Here is a 20,703-nt window from a genome sequence, read left to right as displayed (position 1 = left end):
CTTTTATAAGCAATTTCATAAAGACGCTGACTCATTCCTCCTGAATTTTAGCCGCATACGAGAGCCGTGGCTATTGTAGCTCTTCACCTTGAAAAAAAAAAAATAGAAAAACATCAAACTAATGACGTCTTATATATCTCTTCAAAATCTGTGATCATTTGAGCAATAATTTGCTGAATAGACAGTACGCTGCATCATTAGTGAATGCAATTTGTAAAGTGAAGGTGGATTGGGAGCTTATTAAATGTCTGTGTGACTTTAATGAGTCGAAGATAATGCATTCATGTGGTGGAGGTACAATGCTATAGGAGAGTGAGATAGCCCTCCCATGAGGAACCACTGAGGGAGGATCAATAAAAACACCCACAACATCTCTCAGCAATGTTCTCATGGACTTGCTGACTATATATTCTACATGTGTTTTGTCCACACCTGCTCTCTAAGGATCGAACAACCCCCATCTATTCCCTACTGATGTGGTCAAACCATGGAATCAAATGTCCTAGGATATGAAGTGTTCACAAAGAGTCTTTTATAAAATCCCACTTTGTTCTTGAAGCAGACATGTTGGCTAAATTTAGCTTAACTCTAGCTAAGGAGAGGAAAACAATTCCCAGGAATCTGAATGGAATAACATTGAACACTCAATGCACCCCTTCTTTCCTTTTGCACTCACACACATTTAGACGACTGGCGATTTTAACCTTATTCCCACCCTATAAAGCTTGTGGTTATACAGATTTGATTAAATTTTCACTCTTGCAGTCAGTACTTCATCACCAAGCTGCTGAACTATACTTGTCAGTTCATGTAGCGGTGTGGCGTAAATTCAGTGGAACATTAACGTGGATGCCAGTGAACATTCCAGTTCTGCTTACCTTTTTGGGTTTGGCAGGATAGTGCTTTTGTGGAATGTGACAGAAGGAGTCCAAGAAATACTTGACAAAAGTGCATGTAGGAGCTTTTGGAGCTTTTGTTATGGTGGCTTGTTTTATGTAATACTACAGTGGCTCGAATAGAGATAAAATCCTTGTGTGTTTTTAACATACTTGCCCAATTAATTGTATTTTTTATTTCTCACCTTTGGGTGAAATGGAAAAGCTTGCAGTCACCATTACCGAAGCGTATGCGAGCATTGAATGTATTGCAGTCAAGTAAATGAAGTCTTCTTTTTTATTCTCACCCCCAAAAAAAATTGAAGAAAGCTGTCTCTTCCTTGACTGTTCGTCCTTTTTCGTGGTTTCATAAAAAATATATACTGTGTGTGCATTCTCCAAAAACTGCATCTAACATTGCAGGATGTCCATAAATCAAAATGCTGAATGTACGTGTGAGACGCCAACAGTCTTTCGTTTTTTTCTGGGGATTTTTTTTGCGGTCAGTCCAAGTTGCACCATGTGTGATGGACTTTGCTGTCAAACACGGCAATACATTCGCAACATTTACTGCCACATATAATGGCAACAGCTGCACATTACAAAAAAACAAATTTCGATATATTTTAGTTACATGGATGTTTGCAACTAATGAGCTTAACTAACGAGCATGGATGTTATGAATTCAACATTGTCTAACTACACTGTTGCACTATTGCACATTCCTGATTTGATAAAGGATTGCAATACAGTATATGTTGATATATTGTACATTTATACTATGGTGCAGTGTAACTACCCATGCAGCAGCTGTGGAAGGAGGTCGCGTGTTTTGGCTAGGGTTCTCCCTACCACTTGCAGGGAGGCCTTTCAGTAAGTCAATGAGAAAATATTAATGTTTTTTGGACAGCGTGTCAAAAGATGAACATGAAATGGCCCACCCAAGAGTCTTTTTCAAAATTCCTAAGAATCCACCATAGGCAGGATAAAGGACATTTTTATTCTTCTTTAAACAATCATATGCCGCACACATACTCGAGATACATATTTTTTCAGGTAACCAAATAATTAAAAAAAAGATTGTACCAATGTACCTCATATTGTAGCTGCTGAGTAAAAGTGCCACTAATGAAATTGCAATATTCCAATGATCAGGTTGTACCTGTTAATTTTATGTATTACTTGTTTTATTATACTATGTAGGATACTTGTTGTATTCATATATTTAATTAATTTAATGATTTGTTTAATTCTTATATTTATTTTTTTATTTGTGTAGGGACCTCAAGGACCTGTGGGAGAGGCCGGCTCTGTGGGACCACCAGGACTGCCAGGTCCTCAAGGACCCAGTGGCCGCTCTATTCAGGGGCCTCCGGTAAGGTTTGCTCGTTGATGTGCTCACAGTACATCAGATAAATTCCCCTTTCCAGGAAGAAGGTGTTACATAGTGTTAAAAAAAAAAAAACTGTACTGTTGGTCCTATACATGCATGACAAATGGTATGACAGGAAATAATTTTTTCCACAATTGGCGCAAAAGCTCCCATTGTGTTTTCCCAAGTTCTGTAATATCAAAACACCTGCCAGCATAAACTGTCAAAAAGATATCCTGCCAGAAATTTGTAGGCTCAAGTCCAAAGTTCAGTTGCGTTAAGGAAGAACTTTATGAAGAAAACGGCTGTTAGTTTCTTTGGTCCCTTGATATCGGTCGCTATGACTGCTATCATTCAGACAGCTGACATGTGGAACACTGTTTACATTGCAGGGCGCTGCTGGGGAGAAGGGAGAGACGGGAGAGATCGGCCCAGCCGGCCTAATGGTAAGAGTTCGGCTCCATCTTTATGAAGCGTCAAGGGTGCTTTTATTGTAGTCACCGGAGATACAAATGCTAGCAGATCCATTTGCATTTGCCAATTTGGCAAACTGGTCGCTGCCAAGCTAGGTGTGCAAACCCAGCTGTGGGAGTGAGTCGCTTTGATTGGCCGTGACTGAAGTTGACTGCATGTGATCACTCACCCAGCGGCGCAGACCTCCCTCTCTCAGATACACTGGCCTGTGCCCCTCTGTGCAAGGTTCACCGTGCAAGATTTAGCCCATTCACCTAGATAGAGCCCTCAATCTTATAAAAGTGAAACAAAGTCTGCCGTCAAACACAGTTGTTTGGTAGGCTGCCCAACAATCATGTTCACACAGTTTTGGTTCCGATCAAATGAGCTGAAACTCAGCTGTGATTGTTTATAAATTGTTCTTCTTTGTATTTGTGTGTGTGTGTGCATGCTTAATGAATACAAATGAACATCTCCTGAGTTATCACTGAAGTGCCTGCAGCCTGCAGACAGATGTCAACAAGCCTCGTTGCCATAGAAACCCATTTAAAGACTTCACAGCTTGTTTCATTATAAAATAACCAATATTTCAAGATTGTGTTCATCATCTATAACTCATATTTGATGTGTTATCATCGGTTCGTTCAAAATTTTTATCCATCTTGTGAAGCAGTAAAAAAAAAAAAAAAAGTGTCACTGGATGAAATTGACTTTACTTTGAAACTCCCGAATGAGCAGGAACGATTCACGCTTACAGACTGTATTTATTCAAGTGCTAAAGTTAGTGTTATCTGTTACTGCCCTGCCAGTGCAAATTAAATATTAATCTCTGAAAGATCCTCTGAGCACTCCGAGTCCCACATAAGCAGTGCTTATCAACTTAGTTTGACTTGAAATTCAGTTTTGAAAGACCATTTATTGAAAGTGGAGTCACTGGCTGACACGCTTAAAATACTCAAAACTAAAGAGCTGAGTCTGAATCTCATTTTCGAGTAACAAATGCTCTCCTGTTGCTGATGACCTCAACTATGGAGGGCTCTTCCAGCCTATGAATGACCTCCATTCTTTTGTTGCAACCTACAGCACAAGTTTACCTTGAAATCAAATGCGAGAAGAATAGGAATGTGTCTGTGCGTGTGCATGTGTGTGTATCGGGGTATGTAGAAGTGTATACGTAGATACAAGTGTGTGTGTGCTCACAGGATGGTTCCCATTTTTCAAGCGCTATAGCAAATATCATCAATAGAGCAACACCTCTGTTTGTATTTCTTTTCTTTTATCCTCAATCTTTTTTCCTTCTGTAGCTGCAGTAGATTCCACATAACCTTGTCATCATCAACATCCCCTCATTTTTCTTTCAGTTTGATAGGAAAGAAAATGCTGCTGCAATGAATAGCAAATTGTGTGTTAGGACATCCGTCTTCCTTATCATGTTTTTTTTTACGAGTGTGTGTTATCATGTAATTATTTGTTTTATCTCAGCGAGGAATATATATACTTCTATGTGTGTATGTGTATTCACTGCTTACATTTCACAATAGTCTTGAAGCAAGCAGTGAAAACATATCCAGCACATTTCTCTTTAATACTCAGAAATGCACCCACACTTTGCCACACATTTCTAATTTCTAATAACTTTTATAAATTTTATATATATTTTTATATACGTATATATGTTTTATATATATATATATGTGTGTGTGTGTGTGTGTGTGTGTGTGTGTGTGTGTGTGTTATATATGTTATGTTATATTTACATATACATTGGTTCTATTTAATTGTCCAATATTTATTGATTTATTAATTCATTTATTGATTCATTTATTAATATTGCACAGAAGATCTGAATGTATATTATTAGAATTACATAATTGAACACAAACGTTATTCCAGAATCATTCCCACTAATATATGATTTTTAAAAATGCTGTCATTTACTTGGAATGTTTACTATAGCAATAAATTACTCTCTTCGTACAGTTTAGCTTTAAGTATGCACAAGAAAGCAATTGAAAACAATCATTCCACACGGGAAGATTCTTTTTTCTCCTAGAAAAACAACATAATATTATTACAGTAATAACCACTCGGGGCTCAGCTAAAAGGGCATCGTGTCATTCTTTTGATAAAATGAAATTGACCTGCTGCAAAATTTCCACCCCTTTAGTGAGTTTTGACATGTTACTGTTGCTCATTAGCTTGTAAATTATAAACAACTAATTTAAATTTGTGACTGTGTGTGTGTTCATCTGCGTGGCATGGCTGCCAAAGGCAACATCTGTCAAATTTGAGACAAAGTCTAGATTATGAATGTGTCCTGCCTCACAGATTTTATATCGATTTTTATCCTTAAAAGCATTTTGAAATGATTCATTTACACTACCACGCGCTGAGAGGTTGATGCTGGGAAAACTGTTCGTAAAACAAGTTCATGCTTCCATATTGTACGAAGTCCACTTTGTGTCCCAGCATGCCAGTGCTCCAATGTGACAAGTTCATTTCCTGTTGTGAAGGCACCGTCTTCGCTCAGCTCAGCAGACCGTCTGCACACGGGCCCCATGTCCTCACTGAATGTTCAAAATCATTGATTGCTAATTATTGTTCCACAGTACATTAGTGAGAGGTCATCATGTGGAAGGATACAATTTACATTTTTTAATTGCCTAGAAATGACTCAAATATATATCGTGGTCCTTCTATATAACCATGCCAACAATTAAAAGCTCTTTCCCGAGATGATAAAAAGTACAATTAACCTATTTGTCCACCCGTTGCCGCTCAAACAACAGAATAATAGCTCTGAGTTCAACTCAACAGACACACTGAGTAAATAAATTGGTGACTAAATTAAGAGATCATCATTATTTTTGAGTTCAGTGTACGCATTTTGTAACGTTTGACTTTGACTTTTGACTTTGACTTTTTGTTTGGTTGGGTGATGTGAGTTTTTTTCTAAAGTAAAATATGTGCCTGGGCTCAATAAAGGTTGAGAATATGTTGATGAAATTCTGTTTGTGTTGTGTTTAGGGTGTTCCTGGAAGCCAGGGATCCCCCGGTAGGGATGGTCCCCCCGGACCGAGGGTAAGACATCTTTTGTTGCTACGAAGCGACAGAAAAAAACCTTTACTCATTTCACAGTGAAGCGAATTTGAATCATTTTTATGTCTTATCATTTTAAATGATGGCACCACCAAGTTAGTTAATCCCTGCTGTGTTTTTGTCTCTGTCCCAATGGGAGCCATTACTTCAGTATTACAGTACAGTGGCAATTTTAATTAGTCGTACATATAATACACGCATAAACATTGTGAAATATAAAGATTCTGATCAATCTTGTTAAAGTCAAATTCTCCAGCGAGAACCTTAAGTAGAAATTCGACTGCATGTTGGCGGTGGAATTTAAAGTTGAATATTTTGTGAGGAGCTTCAAAATCACAGCCCAAGCTTGGCTGGTTACATTTGTCCAATTCATTCTATCAAAACATCAAATGGATTTTTCTTGTTACATATGAACACAATCACATTTTTCGAGAACTGTGAGATGTGAGTTTAGCTTCTCCAGTGTGTCTTTAGTGGTTTGGTACGGGTGATTGCGACAAGGCTTGACTCCTTCGTGCCTCTCCCGCTTGCGTGATTTGTTACTGTGCAAAGAATGTACAAAGTGCTGTTGGAGCGAATGTTTTCATTTGGACGGTTGAATAGCCCCTCGATATCGTCGCTGCCTCAGAAGTCGAAACACCGCAGGGAATGCTCTCGGCAATCTTTGTCTCACCAAATACGATTTGATATCATAAGCAAGCCAACAACTAGTTGGTTGGAATATCTTGTATCTTCAGCTGTGTTCAATATTTTAGCAGTTGCATTGCTTTGCGTTGGCTTCACTTCACACGGGCTGGAATTTGAGCCATGTAAGGCGAGAGTCCGTGATGAAAGGGCACATTCTGAAAGCAAACCATTTATTTTCCCCGTTGGATGCTAATTCAAGTTTACAAAGCTTTCCAAGGTGAATAATTCTGGATTTGTGCAACTATGTGCCAAAACTGCACGAATCGTTACTTGCAATGATAATAAATGTTGAGTAGGTCCGCAACTCAAACGTGTAAATGGCGGAAATGTCTTATCCATCAACGGTTAGCTACTCTCGGATGAATTTTGACTAACACCAAATCAATGTTTCTGTCACAGGGCCTACCAGGTAATGATGGACCTCAGGGTCGACAAGGCCCGTCGGGCCCTCTTGTAAGTTTGGGTTTTCTAGTTATTACCCAGAGAATAGATTCTTGGCAGGTACATTTAATAAACGACCAATGCTTTCCATCTTTCAGGGAGCCCCGGGTGCACCTGGAGCTACAGGACCGATTGGAGCAGCAGGTCCTAAAGGAGAGAAAGGACTTTCTGTAAGTCCGTATATATTTACTTCTTATTTTTAAATTGATTTCAAATAAAGGAAAACCTGTGATACATTTGTCATATATTCCTCAGTTGCCGTAAAAATCTAAGCTTATGTGGAGGCTTTTCTTGTGGGGGAGAAAAAAAAAAGCCAATTAAAATATATCTTCAAAAAAGTTATGTAAGCTCTGCTAAAACCATGTGAATCAAATGAAATGAGTAGTCGTAAAATGGAAACAGAGCAATGAGGGAGAAGCAATTGGTGTAATGTAAAAGTAATGAGATACAACTGTGCAACACAAGGTTGGGCAATTAATTTTGAAAAGGGGCCACATGGGAAAATCAGAACGCTTGCCCCGGGGCCTTTAAGCCAACATGTTTAACTCAATTTTGTCCATATTATCTTTAATGTTTAGAAAAAGCATATTGTCTTGTGTTTATCTACATGTGTAGATATGGTAATTATTATTAGAACTATCAAATACAATTATTTAGGAATAAATCATTCTTAATCATTTATTTATTATTTTTTATTAATTTATTAGAAAAAAAAATATTACCATGGACTTGCAGAACAACCACCAGTAATCATCTTATCGTTAGCCAGGTTTTTCCACTGAAGCTCTTCTCTGAGGAATTCCACTTTAAAAGTTAAAGTGCATTTTATTAAAGCAATTTGCAGCCCAGAGAGCCTGTCCTCTACAATATAATTGTCATCACACAAAGGATAAAGGAGCTTTTTATTAAAATGCCACAATATGCCGAACGTGATTATTAAATCACAGGCAGGTAAAATGCTATCTTTTGTTTGCTTCGGGATTGCAATGTGCTGCACTCTGATATGCTTTCATAGCCGGGGCGCGCTTGGCAGCTTTTCCGTGTATATGGCGTGACCAGATATGAGATTCGGGTGCTTTACAGTGTTGCCAGAAGCCCTCAAAGCCACAATTTTGTGTACACTTTTTATGTGTACACAAAGGACCTGCATGGATTGACTATATTTTCTCCAAATATAAAAGTATCAAAACTTGAAAGGTACTTTTGATGGTGAAGGAGAAATATAGTGAGATCCAAATCCCATTTTCATTCTGTGCTTTTATTTTGTAGGGTCCCACTGGTATCAAAGGAGATAAAGGAGAAAGAGTAAGTCTGCCCACGCTACAATCAATCAATGATGGTTTGAACTAATTCACTTTTATGAAATGGGAATATTACTTGCTCAGACTCACCAATGGTGTCTTGATTTTGAAAAAGTCAATCCTCCTCTCCTCCCATGAGAGATTTTTTCTTTTTCTTTTTTTTGTGTAGCACAAGCCTTCGTTCTGTTTCTCTCTTGGACTGCCTGCTCCTTGTTTGGCGACTCAAGTCAGTGTTCATGCCTCAGATTGGGAGTCTAGTTTTGGCGACAGGGTGATCAGAGAGAGCCACACAATTTCCTACCCTGAATCAAACTCTCACCCAACCAATTTCATCTACTTTTACAGTCATTTGTGTCCTGCTGCGCTTCATTTACTGGAAGTGAGAAGGTCTCTGCAGGATCCCCCCCCCCTCCCCTCCCCTCCCCTCCCCTCCATCTGTATTACAACTTTGTGCCTGGTGGGCATCTTCCCAATGATGGAACTCACTTCACAGTGAATTGGGGAGGGGGGGTATGATCATTTAACAGGGACAAGTTAAAACATTTATTGGAAATAGTCTCATGAAATATTTAGCCGCTACCACTCGCATCTGTTGTGGGATTGTAATAAGTGTAGCAGACTGCGTTTCCCAAATTTGCGGAAGGGTTTTCACATGGCCTGCAGACTTTATTTTTCTGAATGTGTTAAAATGTTGAATAGCTTTTTAAAACAAAAGAGAAGTTCTTCCCGTGATGTGTTCAAAATGCAAAATGGGGACACGCCTCAGTGAATTAATCAATCATCATTGGCCTAGATCCATTAATTTCCCCGGAATCGTAATTCTTTATCCAATTAAGACATTTTGGGAAGTGGTATGCTTCAAAACAACAGTTTTTATTTACTTTATTATATTTAGATGACATTTTTCTTTCTTTCTCAGGGTGACGTGCAGTCCCAAGCAGCCGTGCGCGCTATAGCAAGAGAAGTGTGTGAGCAACTCATCCAGAGTGAGTAATCAGCAAAATAAAATCCCACACACTCACTTGGGTACTCTTTCACACCTATAATAAGATTCGGTGCAATATTTATATCCACAATTCTGCAGAGAATTAATTATGACCAAATGACCTCGCTGTCAGGGACGATTTGTGGAGGATTGTGATCGAGCCAGCTCGCGAATAGCAACCAATACCAACTTCTTCTTGTGTTTGTGAAATATATAAAAAAAATATATATATATTCATATGCTGGAGGTCAACATAGGCTTAGTTAAACACACCGTATTTAAAGAATTAAAAAAAAAATCTCATCTTGGTATCGGTGGAAAAAAAATTCACATGATATCAGATATTTTTTTATAAATATTAAAGAGCCAGTGCATATCAGGCTGTGGTTTGTTTTTAGAGGAGAAACATAAACCCTCTCCTTTGTGTGTTCAGGCCACTTGTCACGGTATAACTCCATCCTGAACCAGATCCCAATCCAGTCGTCTGCACCAGTACGTAGAATGCCCGGGCCACCTGGTGAGCCTGGCAGACGAGGTCCCCCAGGACCTCAGGGAGAGCAAGGACCACCCGGCAGGCCCGGTTTCCCTGGTTCTAACGGGCAGAGTGGACGGCCAGGAGAAAGAGGTGAGCAACAAATAGGTTTGAGTGACATGCAGACAAAATAGGATCGACTCTCGTCTGGAAAGGCAGACACGTGTCAAGATGGGAATGGAATCCCTGTCAAATTCCAAACAAACATGTCCTCTCGCCAAGTGCTTTCAGCTCATTCTCAATCTTTTACACTCTGCACTGTATGTAGTTATTCACACTGCAGTAATTCTGGGAAATTATTCTACGTTCCAAAATGTTGTTTTTCCCCATAAATAAAGCAATTTTATCTGCCATCTGTGATGTACAACAAATGTAAAACAAATGCTTTTCCATCAGAATGTAGATGTTAGATTTTACTTTTTTTTTTTTTTTTTTTTACATACTTTTTGGTGGTGCACTATGAATTTTGGCTCAAGAAAGGTTGGGAATCAGATCTAATGGGAATACTGAAATGGGTATATTGAAGTATGTAGTAGAAATGAAAAATATGACCTGCTGTCTTTAGGTCTTGCTGGGGAGAAGGGTGAGAGAGGCAGTCCAGGTGTTGGCACACAAGGACCTCGGGGACCCCCGGGACCACCAGGTGCGACTCAATCCACCAAGCAGTTCTTGATTGCTTTGGATTTTTTTTTTTTGCTTGTGTGCAGTCTACTGTCTCAAATGTTTGACCTGGATTTTGATGTTCTTTGTCCACATACTCACATTTTGGGGTTTTATAAAGGAAACAAATTCAAATGTATTATTCGAATTTGCAAAAATACATCTGTAAAGTAAATTCGATGTGTCCACATTTAATCCCGATTGCATATTGCAATTTATTTAAAATGAGGAAAATCGAATCTCAGTAATACAGGTTGGAATTTTTTGTGCCAACGTAGGAATACTTTTTGATCCTGTGGTAGGAGGTCTGATGAAACTTGACCTTCTTTTGGCTATTAAGACTCCAGCCCATCAATCTTCACACATTGATTTTTATGGGTGACAAAGGCCTTGGCAGAAAGTCTGAATTCTTCAGAACTGTTTTAAAACTGCTCGATTACTTTGTGCTGTGCTTTGAGCTCCTGGAGCTCCTTGTTTCATCGAACAAAACCATGCACTGTATGTTTCAGTAGTAAAGTGAAGGAGTTGAGACTTGTTTGCACTTTACTCTGATGAAATGAAAAATCAGCTTTAGGGAGTGTGTTGCTCTTACATAAAGAACTAGAACTTGATTTCCTCGTAAGCGTTGGGATTTGTCTGCCTCAGCGTGGTGATAGCCGTGAGTCTGTACGACACATTCTTGTAATATCTTATAAAGGCTTCCGGTAAGACAGCTGTAACTCAAAGATAAACAGTTTTTATTAAGATAATTTTTTTAATTAAACAAAACCATCATTGTGTGTTCCTTTAACATTGTTCAGTAGACTCCTTCATAAATACTGTTCGAGGGGTTGTTATTTTTAAGAATAGATGATGAAGTGGATCATCTCACTTAGCCAAATATACTGTTGACTTCATCTCTTGCTGAAGTCCATAAAAACAAACCCGCTGTGTAAATGTCTGCTTGTTAGCCGCTCTTTTCCCCTGTGGCTTCCTTTATGCAGAGTCGACATAGCAGGCGGCGGCTTTAATGTCACTTTGGAGCAAGAGCAAAAAAATGATATCACTAACGTTCGCTGCTACGTTTTTGCCAACTCTTCCTTATCTGCTCTGATTTCCTCTTCAGGGTCACCAGGTGAGGGGCGCACAGGAAGTCAGGGACCCCTCGGGCGACCTGGGAGCCCGGGGGCTCCAGGGAGGCCGGGCAATCCAGGTTCCCCTGGACCAGCTGGATCGCCAGGTTACTGCGACCAGAACTCTTGTTTGGGGTACAATGTTGGAGGTAAGCACACGAGCACACCAGGAAAGTACTTGGACAGGAAAGGATGGACAACGAGGAAGGGGCAAGAATAAAATTACAAGCTTGATTGGTTTTATCATAGAAATGCAAATTCTACACCTGTTAAAAAAATAATGGCAAAAAGTACAGATTCAGCTCCTCGATTTAAAACGCTCTTTACTATATCATAAGCAATACTCGTTTTGTTAAGTTGGCACAACAAAAAGCTTCTCTGCATACATAATAGTTGGCCTCTTTTATTTACTTGCATAGTCCTTGCACTAAAACAAAACCAAATAACTAAAAATACTTATGAGCTAATGATAACTGAAAAAATAACACCATAGCTGAAAGTGGGGGTTTTTTAAGCTTAAGAATTCAATCTAGAGAATTTAATTTAACCTTAAGAATCTTTATATGCCAGGAACTTATTATTTTTAGATTGACACATCCATCATTCTTGCAACTGCCAACAGAATTGAAAATGATATTTATTCAGTCAGACAAGTCAAAAATGTTCTACTTCTTAATAATTCATGCAGATAATTCAACCTCCTATTTCCACCCATTTTGAGGGGTAGAAAGCAGCTGTTCATTTAGTTTAAAAAAAAAATAAATAAATATGAAAGGCAATAATGTAGACAGCGGCAGTGGGTTCACACTGTTATTGTTCTCATAAACCTCTCAGACAATGCACCCTAATCTGGCTTTTAGAATTGTTGCTCTGACAAGTTTATGTACTTGACAACCGTCTTGAGTGTGTGGTTTGGTAAACAAACCCTAAAACAGATAAAAGGCAGATTTGAATATTGATAGTGATGAGGCAGCTGCATGTCTGATAGAGCTGCTTCACAGCAAAGTCATCACACCTCTAACAGCTTCAGACACTTGTATCATCCTGATCGTCTTCTAAAAGTGGCTGACGGTGAGACTTTTATCCATCAAGTCACATTCAAATTCCTGAAAGTTATTCAGGCGCCACTTTTTATGTTATAACTTTGAAAGGCCTCGTCTGTACTGAATTGTTTGCGGGTGAAATGTTACATCCCTGCGTCATAAACTCCAGCATTTGTTTGTATGTCTGATCTCATTTGTACTGACTATAGTTTGACTAAAAAGTATTGATTTGGTTCCTCTAGTGTTTTCTCCCAGTTCAACACTAATCATTTCCACTGTTGGAACTCTGCAACCTGGTGTCTGTGCAGTTTGAGAGTTTGAACCATCTGGTGTCTTTGGGTGCTTTTGTAACGTGAGGTAACATCTCCTTTCCTTCTTCCCTTTGCTCCTCTTCCTCCTCCACGACTCAAGTTCAACGGGACTATGGGAATGATTATTGAGGAGCGTTCTCCAGCTGTCCTCCTGTCCTTCCTCTGCATCCTGTAACTTCAGAGACTTCCTCAAGATATCCATCCTCCTTTGCGATGGAGAGTTGCAAGCATTTAAAACTTCCTTCCTGCAGGAGCATTTTTTTTTTCCAGAACCGCTTTATATTTGCACATTGTGGATTTAAAAAAAAAAGAAGAAGAAAGAAAAGGGAAAAAAGTCTAATTCAGCCTTCCTTTGCTGTTCCGGCGCCATATTTTGACAATCTCTGAGGCAACCGTGGATTATAGTTTACCAAAAACAGACCATAATACTGTTATTATGCGCACACAATGCTTCGGTGCCGCAGCCTCTTCAAATCTCTTCAGCGCTAATCTCGTTTTTCAAGACCACTTGCAAGTGACTTCTTACTCGTTGGCTGCTTTATTCAGTTTGCCTGCTTAAAAATGGCCACAACCCCCATCGAATTTGGGCTTGGTGTTGTCACCCTCTCTAACTTCACCAGGAGATGAAATTTCAACCTCTGCATGCTCCTTAGGTTTCTTCAAAGCTTCTCTTCTCAAGATGGTGATGGAGAAGCAGTTTTTGACTCCACCCTTGGGCCCCTGCGCAACAACAAATCAATATTTCAAAAACGTCATTCATTAAATGATTGACTTCAACAGTCTCCTGACAATAGACAAACCTATTATTAGGGTGGATGTCATTTTTGTTTTGTCCGCCATTGCCTGCTAACTGGGTACCCCAACTAACCGACAGTCAGCGACAACAAAGAAGGGACTGCAACTCTGGTGGCGGGATTAGTTTTTTCCTAAACGCCCTCCAGGCAGCTCTAATTCTGCTCCTTGGACTCCCCTATGGAGTTATTTCCCACCAAGTGTGTGCCACAACTGACCTCCAATGTTCCCGTTACCCTCTCACAGTCCAAACTTTGCCTCATGGTGGCTACCAACCCTACAATCAAGCCTACAACCAGGCCTACAACCCTTCAGCAGTAGCCCGTGATGATGAGGAAGACGAGGAAGAGGAGAGTGAAGAGGACCCTTACTACGCTCCTCATCCCTATCGCTATGGTTACCGTTCCGACCCCTCCCGCTCAGAAGATGTGGAAGTGCGGTCACCCGGCGTGGTCAGGAGGTTGACCCGCGACGTTGTCATCAAGGAGGAAGCACTCACCTCAAGTGCTTGAAGTCTACGCATACACAAAATAAGCTGCAGCAAGAAGTCCCCACCCCTTTCCATTCCCTCTCCGAGTAGTTTCTGTCTGTAAATATCTCTGTGGACTCTTGTATAATATTGCAAAAAGTGCCTGATCTTTGTTCTGTTTGTAATCGTTAAGGTGAGATGAGCTATGGGAAGCCATTTCAGCATTTATTCAATGTCCCCGGTGTCCATGAATCAGTACCTTCTTTGTCCTCACTACAAAGGACATTGTGGATTTTCCCATTACAGCCTTGCACTAATCTGACATTTGTGCACATTAGCACGCCATTTTTAACATGAGCCAGGGGTGGAGTTATGCGATGGCCGCTCTCTGGCGACCCCCACCTCTAGGAAAAAGATTTCAACGAACAAATGTTCCACCGGTGAGCTGAATTGTCTAACAAGTGCATAAGTGAATCTTATAATGGATTTAGAATAAATGCTCAAACAGCTTTCTATAGGCACCCGCTCATCTTCACAAACATCTCGTCTTGAAAAATGATGAGGTGTTACCACTTGTACAGCCAGCTGTTTACGTTGACTAAACATCACCCGGTGATCTGTTTGTGTGTTCATCTTTTCGGCTGTGTTCACATTTAGTTCGGGTGAAAAAAAATACAGTGTACAGTGTTGTTTGCTTCCCTTCAGCTGAATACATCGATCCCCTCCCCAAATTACCTGAACACTGTGGAATACATACAGTACTCATTGCGTTAAATTCTATTATTGCTACTCCGTGTTTGGGTTGTCATAAACCTTTGTGGTGTTTATCTCAGCACAATACTTGTGAGCTGCTGGGTTCCACAGAAAGAAATGTCAATGGTTACAATTGACCTTGATAGCAAGATCATAAATCGGTTGATAGCTGCTCTGATATGTCACAAAACTCATAAATTAGAACAAAATGTATTATATTAGTTGATTTGCCTCAATTGGGCATCAAACCATAATACAAAACACTAAAATGACAAAATTAGACAAGTGTTGTTGCTGTTGTTTACATTTTTGTTATTGTCTTGACTCCTTAACTTGATTCAGTTTGCAGTCAAACAAAAACTAGTTAGGATTCATCCACAAGCACAAAACGTGAGCAGTGAGCCGACTGGCATCTTTTCTGTTTTCTTAACTGAACAAGAAATGTGTCATTGCATGAATGTATTTATTTTGTTTGCTTTTATAACCAATAAATCTGTCATGAGACAACAAATGATGCTTTTATTGTTTGGAAATGTTACAAAGAAAATGCTCAAATGATATTTAAAAAAAAAAAATGCTCTCAATTAGAATGTCTGAAATTTTATTTTACAACAAAAGTCAAATAATCAAAAAAGTGAACACGTTGACAGAAAGAAAAACAGCATTTGCCGCATGAATAGCTGTTACTCATCTCCAATTGTGATTTTTGTTAGTGAGAATGTCATGAATGTTTGCGTGGGAGTCAAAGTCGGTAAGACAAGTGCAGCTCTTAAACACAACATGGTGACACTTTGTTGTAAAACTGCAAAGATGGCAATCGCGTCAGTCCAAGACGCTTTTGCGTAATTACGTCAGTCCTTGTCTTCTTACTGCATCTTGAAGTCTTCAGTTCTGCCAAGTAGGGAGAAAAAAAAAAAAACAAGTTTCACATTAAAGCAGGCACGTACCACAAATAGGAAGGTGATGAATGACAAGTCACACAGATTTTTATCCATGTTTGTTTTTGTACTTTCAAAATGACACCAAGCATCTTTTTGGTCTGTTGTTCATATTTCATTTCAGACCTGAGTCTGATATTACCATGAGACGTTTTGGTTTCAAGGCAGTTCTTATAGTTCTGTTTGTTGTTTATTTTCTGTCTGAGTTTTTGTGTGATTGTGTGTCTCTGTGTGTGTGTGTGTGTGTGTGTGTGTGTGTCTACTCCAAGACCCTGAGAGAATATTAACTGTTTTCATAAAGGGCAATGATTAAAATCGCCCTCTGCGACCCCAACCTCACAAAAAGACAGAGTGAATATTAACAAGGCAAAAGCCGCTCTCTTGAACAAAGCACTTTAAACTTGACCTTGACGACCGCACCGCAGCGACACTGATTGGCTGAAGACCGGACCAGTAAACAATACTTGGTCAATTTCATTTATTACGACTCGGTGATTGGCGACACCGAGCTGAGGCCAAACGAGGACAGAGCTTGCACATAATGCACTAATCCTTCTCTCACAGCTCAAGCTCAGCATGCAAACATTGACCAGGAATGAAATGTGTTGAAATAACTATTTATGGCTCAGTAACTGTCAAAGTTCTCCAATATGAGACTCAAATTGGCAATTTCTTCCTCAGTACTTTAACAAGTCCAAAGAAGTACACGTTCATTAATTACAATATTTGACTCGTTTTGACTCCTCCACCTGAATTTCAAATAGCTTCAGTTTAAAATGACAAGTTGAGATGGTAAAGAGCCACAGCTCCACAATTCATACTGTTAACGTAGCATGACTCCTTCTTGTGACTTGTTCGAAGTCAGCCCTTTGATCATTCCGAGGCTCCAAAATCGCATTGCCAAACAGATGTTGTGATAATTTTGGTACTTCCAGCCATTTCCATTTTCATACACGAGCATAAAAATCTGTTCTCCCCCTGCCACAGTAATTATAACCACAGTTGCACACAGTACTGCTTGGCTTTGACTCCGCCTTTTAGACGCCTCATTTAAAGACGCAATATTGGCTATTGCAATTCGTCTCAGGTTTAATAAATCCAATTGTGCGTGCTAAATTAATCTATTTGCCTACACTCCCCACAGATGTGTAAAATGAACTGTGAAGCAATTTAGCCTATTTGCCAGACGCAGCAGTGGGTGTGCCCGGTGAGTAGATGAGCTTCCACATCTGTTTTCCTGGGTGGTCAAAGTTTTCACAAACACAAATCAGGTCCATAGTCACTAGATTTGACACTAACTACAATTCACCTAGTTGACAGCAGTGGATACTCACTTTGTGGCGGGAAGTCTTGGTCGTCGTGGTAACAAAAGCAATACCGTGTATTTTCATGTGATAGACACCAAACCATGTATTTGTATATTTTGATGGAATCATGTCAGAGTCCTTTTGAACTGTTTGAAATTATTGCATAATAAGTCCATCCAACCATCCATTTTCTGAACCGCTTTGTCTCCTTTTCAATTCAGGCAGTGTCAAGCCTTTATTTCTATCAGCCTGAAGAGTGACTGAGTCCAGACTACTGTGTTAAACAACCTTATGAGGGAGCGGTCGAATACTGAGGAGATGAGATGGGAAAAAAAAAGTTCAGTTAATGAAGCAGTAGGGTGGCCAATGACCCGACGGGGAGACAGTTAACTACGTGGCGAGGCCACACGGTGACAATATGATTATTCCTATGATGACTCAAACTCGAGCGTCACTGTCATCATTCTGCAGAAATCCTCTGACAAGCTATGAATACAATTTTGCTGTCCCTCCGACAGAAAAGTAGGTTAGGTAAGACATTTTCAGCCTTTTTCCTATTCAAAGATTGTCACGGCAGCTGTCTGAACGAGACCTGCGAAATGACAAGTGACGTCCGTTTAAATCAAAGCCGGCACACACCAGACAACACAAATGAAAGTGAAGGGAGTCACAGAATGTAACTGAACCCACAAAGACGGAATAACAATTTTCCTGAAGTCATATTTTAACTATCCTACAAGTACTACAAAGAAAAGTGACCCTCTGTGTTTGCAGGATAATACTGGCCCCTAGTGGCATTATATGGGATTGCTCAAATTAAATTCTTGTGACGTTTAAATCAGATTAAGATGTTAATTAATTGTATTGATCAGATTGTACTGGACAACCACAATAATGTCAGCTGCTTCCTTTTCTGCTTCTGTGGTTATCACAATTTGCCTTTCCCATTTGGACAAAACTGTTATGTTTGTGATGCCCCCCCCCCCCCAAACACACACACAAAAAAAGAAAAACTTAAATCATGGTGTCATGCATGATGTTGGCTTGCCAACCCAAATTTTGTTTGACTTTTGAGGCAGATTGTTACTGCACACTGTATTTATCTGTTTATGCTTTTTTTACGTTGCCACTAAAGACTCTCCGGAGAGCCTGAGTTAGCTCCATTTCTTTATTACATGAGCAGCTGCAGCACTTTCAACCATCTGGAGTTTTCCTACAGCAGCCAAGAGTTTGAAAGCATCACGTAAAATGGCCCTTGTTGTCCTTGACCATTTCCAATATACAAAACACGGCACTGTTTGGGGCCAATATCTGTAGCAACGTTCATCTCTAGTGTGTGATTTTATACATACGGCATCCAGAGCCTGGGGAAGGCATCGATCTCCTCCTGCGTGTACTCATTGAGCTTCCTGGGAATTTGTCTGGGCTGAGGTAGCTCCTCTGTCAGGTTGGCTCGGATGTCTTCGGGCAGCTCCTAGCAATGGACAGAGACCAAGTGGGAGGCGGCGAGGAAAATTGTTGATAAATGAAGGCATGCATACAGTGAACCGCCGTTTTTTTTTTTTTTTGGGCATAACTTTTGGACTCACTCACAATAGGCTCTAACAGAGCATACAGCAGTATTCTACTCAATCTTTTTGCTCGATGCGAAAAACTACTATAGAAGGCAAAATGTAGAGTTCACCCTCTTGTTTTTGTTGCACAATACAGTATCTCTGTTTCTCAGTTTTGAGAATTAGCATATTTACACTTGGTGATTCTTGCTCAAGAGTGTGTCACGAGTGCTTCTGGAGCAAATTGGCAGGTCTCCAATAAGCAACCCTAATTCCCAGACTTAGACACCAATAAGGACACTTTTTATGCGCACCCCTAAGTCAGGTCCTTACCGAGTGAGCTATCGCTGCTTTTTAAACCTTTGCACGACCTTGAGATATTACTCTCCAAGGCCACGTCTCCAACGACTTAATGACTCAAAGCAGTGGCGCAGAAGGGATTTTGGAACGGGGGGAAGGGGTCGACCTAGCACTAGTTTGAAACTGACCCAAGTTTGAAACCCTAACCCTAGCTTGAAACCCTGACCCTTGTTTGAAATTCTACTTCAAAACCATAACCCTAATGTAAAACCCTACTTCAAAAAACCCTAACCCTAATCTAAAATCCTATTTCAAAACAGTGGGGGTTGGGGTGACTTTTATCATAATGTGACTTAAGATGCATTCTATGCAGACTAAAGAGAAGCAAGGCAAAGTCGTATGGCCCCATCTACTGGAGAAAGTGGATACTACAAGAAAACGACAAAAATGACACTAAAATTCCATCCTCTTAATTTTATGACTTTGTCACAGATTATTTTGTTTTCAGTGTTGACATGTAATTCTTTGTGTCATGAGTCACAGCTCATTGTTGCTCATAGCTTAACAGGACAGTACAACATTTGAATATGTCTTTTCATCATCACCTGAACAGACATATTCCAATTTGATCAATTCTCAAAAAAACAACAACAAAAATAGATTCAGCTTTATACAACATACATTAAGACGTGTGTTGAGTGCTGATGTGTACGTACGTCTTCAGGAAAGATATGTAAACGCTGCATCATGGTACGCCTGTGCAGGTTCCTGGGCAGCTTGCCGTATATTGCCAACTTCACAATCTGGTGGCAGGAGAAATGTTTCAAATTACTTTAATCAACAGAAGGGTCTTGCATGGAAAAAAAACATTTGATTTAATATATAATTGCTTTAATCTGTTGTTTTCATTCAGACAAATCCAAAAATAAAAAATAATATTGAAAAAACGAGGAAAGAGGGAAGGTGTGTATATTTTGGGAGCCTTGTGGTGCTTACGGCTTTGGGGTCTTTATGATGAAGCTGAGCAGCAGTGACTTGTTTGAAGCTCCCAGGGTAACTTTGGAAAAGATAAGAAAACACATCGAGTAAGGAATGTTTGGCCTTATGGCCTCCGGAGAACAAGTTTGGTCTTTGCTTGTAACTGTTAGACCACTGTGACACCGTTATTATTGGAAAAATCGAATAGCACAACACCTAACAAAAATATTGGGGAAAAAATATAACGTGGAACTACTCGCAGCTGATGGGGGGGGGGGACGGGGCAGCCTGCGAACGGAGAAAATCGCTCACCCAGTGTGTGATGAGTAGACTTTCTGCTCCCATTTATTACCAGAGAAGGCAATGTGTTTACTGTTTATTACCACGACATGGTCACCGCAATCACCTGCACACAGGGAACAGTCAATTCAAAGCTCAGCAAACAATATGATACGATATATCACTATAACACACATTAACTGTCAATTGTTAAATCTATAATTCACTTTTGTTCAACAAATCAATTCCAAAAAAACATACACACAAAAGATGAAAACGGAGTGGAAAATATTGACAACCAAAAATTTGGGTTTTTGGTTTGTTTGATTCCTTTTATATTGAGAATATCCATAGAGGGTGGTCCAACATTTTTTCCATCTTGTTAAGAACAAGATGCAATTTGAATTGAATTGAATATTCTAAGAATTTGTTGGTAACCCACAAAGGTCTTTGTGTTGTGTTG

At 39.7% G+C, this 20,703-nt stretch overlaps 2 protein-coding genes across 4 annotated transcripts in view; one reads left to right on the top strand and one right to left on the bottom strand.

The window, feature by feature from the left end:
* The window catches only part of col14a1a (collagen, type XIV, alpha 1a), a 67,754-nt gene extending 54,071 nt beyond the window's left edge, over positions 1-13,683 (top strand). For all 3 annotated transcript variants that reach the window (XM_085918381.1, XM_085918382.1, XM_085918380.1), the window contains exons 38-48: positions 2,155-2,250; positions 2,640-2,693; positions 5,728-5,781; positions 6,886-6,939; positions 7,026-7,097; positions 8,197-8,232; positions 9,148-9,214; positions 9,647-9,838; positions 10,311-10,388; positions 11,511-11,666; positions 12,972-13,683. In XM_085918381.1, the coding sequence (XP_085774507.1) occupies positions 2,155-2,250; positions 2,640-2,693; positions 5,728-5,781; positions 6,886-6,939; positions 7,026-7,097; positions 8,197-8,232; positions 9,148-9,214; positions 9,647-9,838; positions 10,311-10,388; positions 11,511-11,666; positions 12,972-13,000 (888 nt within the window). In that variant the 3' untranslated portion in view covers positions 13,001-13,683. The remainder of the gene's footprint in view (positions 1-2,154; positions 2,251-2,639; positions 2,694-5,727; positions 5,782-6,885; positions 6,940-7,025; positions 7,098-8,196; positions 8,233-9,147; positions 9,215-9,646; positions 9,839-10,310; positions 10,389-11,510; positions 11,667-12,971) is intronic.
* A 1,905-nt stretch (positions 13,684-15,588) lies between these two features.
* Positions 15,589-20,703, bottom strand: part of mrpl13 (mitochondrial ribosomal protein L13) — a 5,751-nt gene continuing 636 nt past the window's right edge. Inside the window, exons 3-7 of the mRNA XM_085918383.1 lie at positions 20,274-20,367; positions 19,980-20,040; positions 19,700-19,786; positions 18,483-18,604; positions 15,589-15,776 (exon numbers count right to left, since the gene is read on the bottom strand). Coding sequence (XP_085774509.1) covers positions 15,752-15,776; positions 18,483-18,604; positions 19,700-19,786; positions 19,980-20,040; positions 20,274-20,367 — 389 coding nt within the window. The 3' untranslated portion in view covers positions 15,589-15,751. The remainder of the gene's footprint in view (positions 15,777-18,482; positions 18,605-19,699; positions 19,787-19,979; positions 20,041-20,273; positions 20,368-20,703) is intronic.

Source organism: Syngnathus leptorhynchus, chromosome 8 (assembly GCF_054491065.1).
Source record: "Syngnathus leptorhynchus isolate UIUO chromosome 8, UIUO_Slep, whole genome shotgun sequence".
Taxonomy (NCBI): Eukaryota; Metazoa; Chordata; class Actinopteri; order Syngnathiformes; family Syngnathidae; genus Syngnathus; species Syngnathus leptorhynchus.
This window is presented reverse-complemented; position numbering and strand designations above follow the sequence as displayed.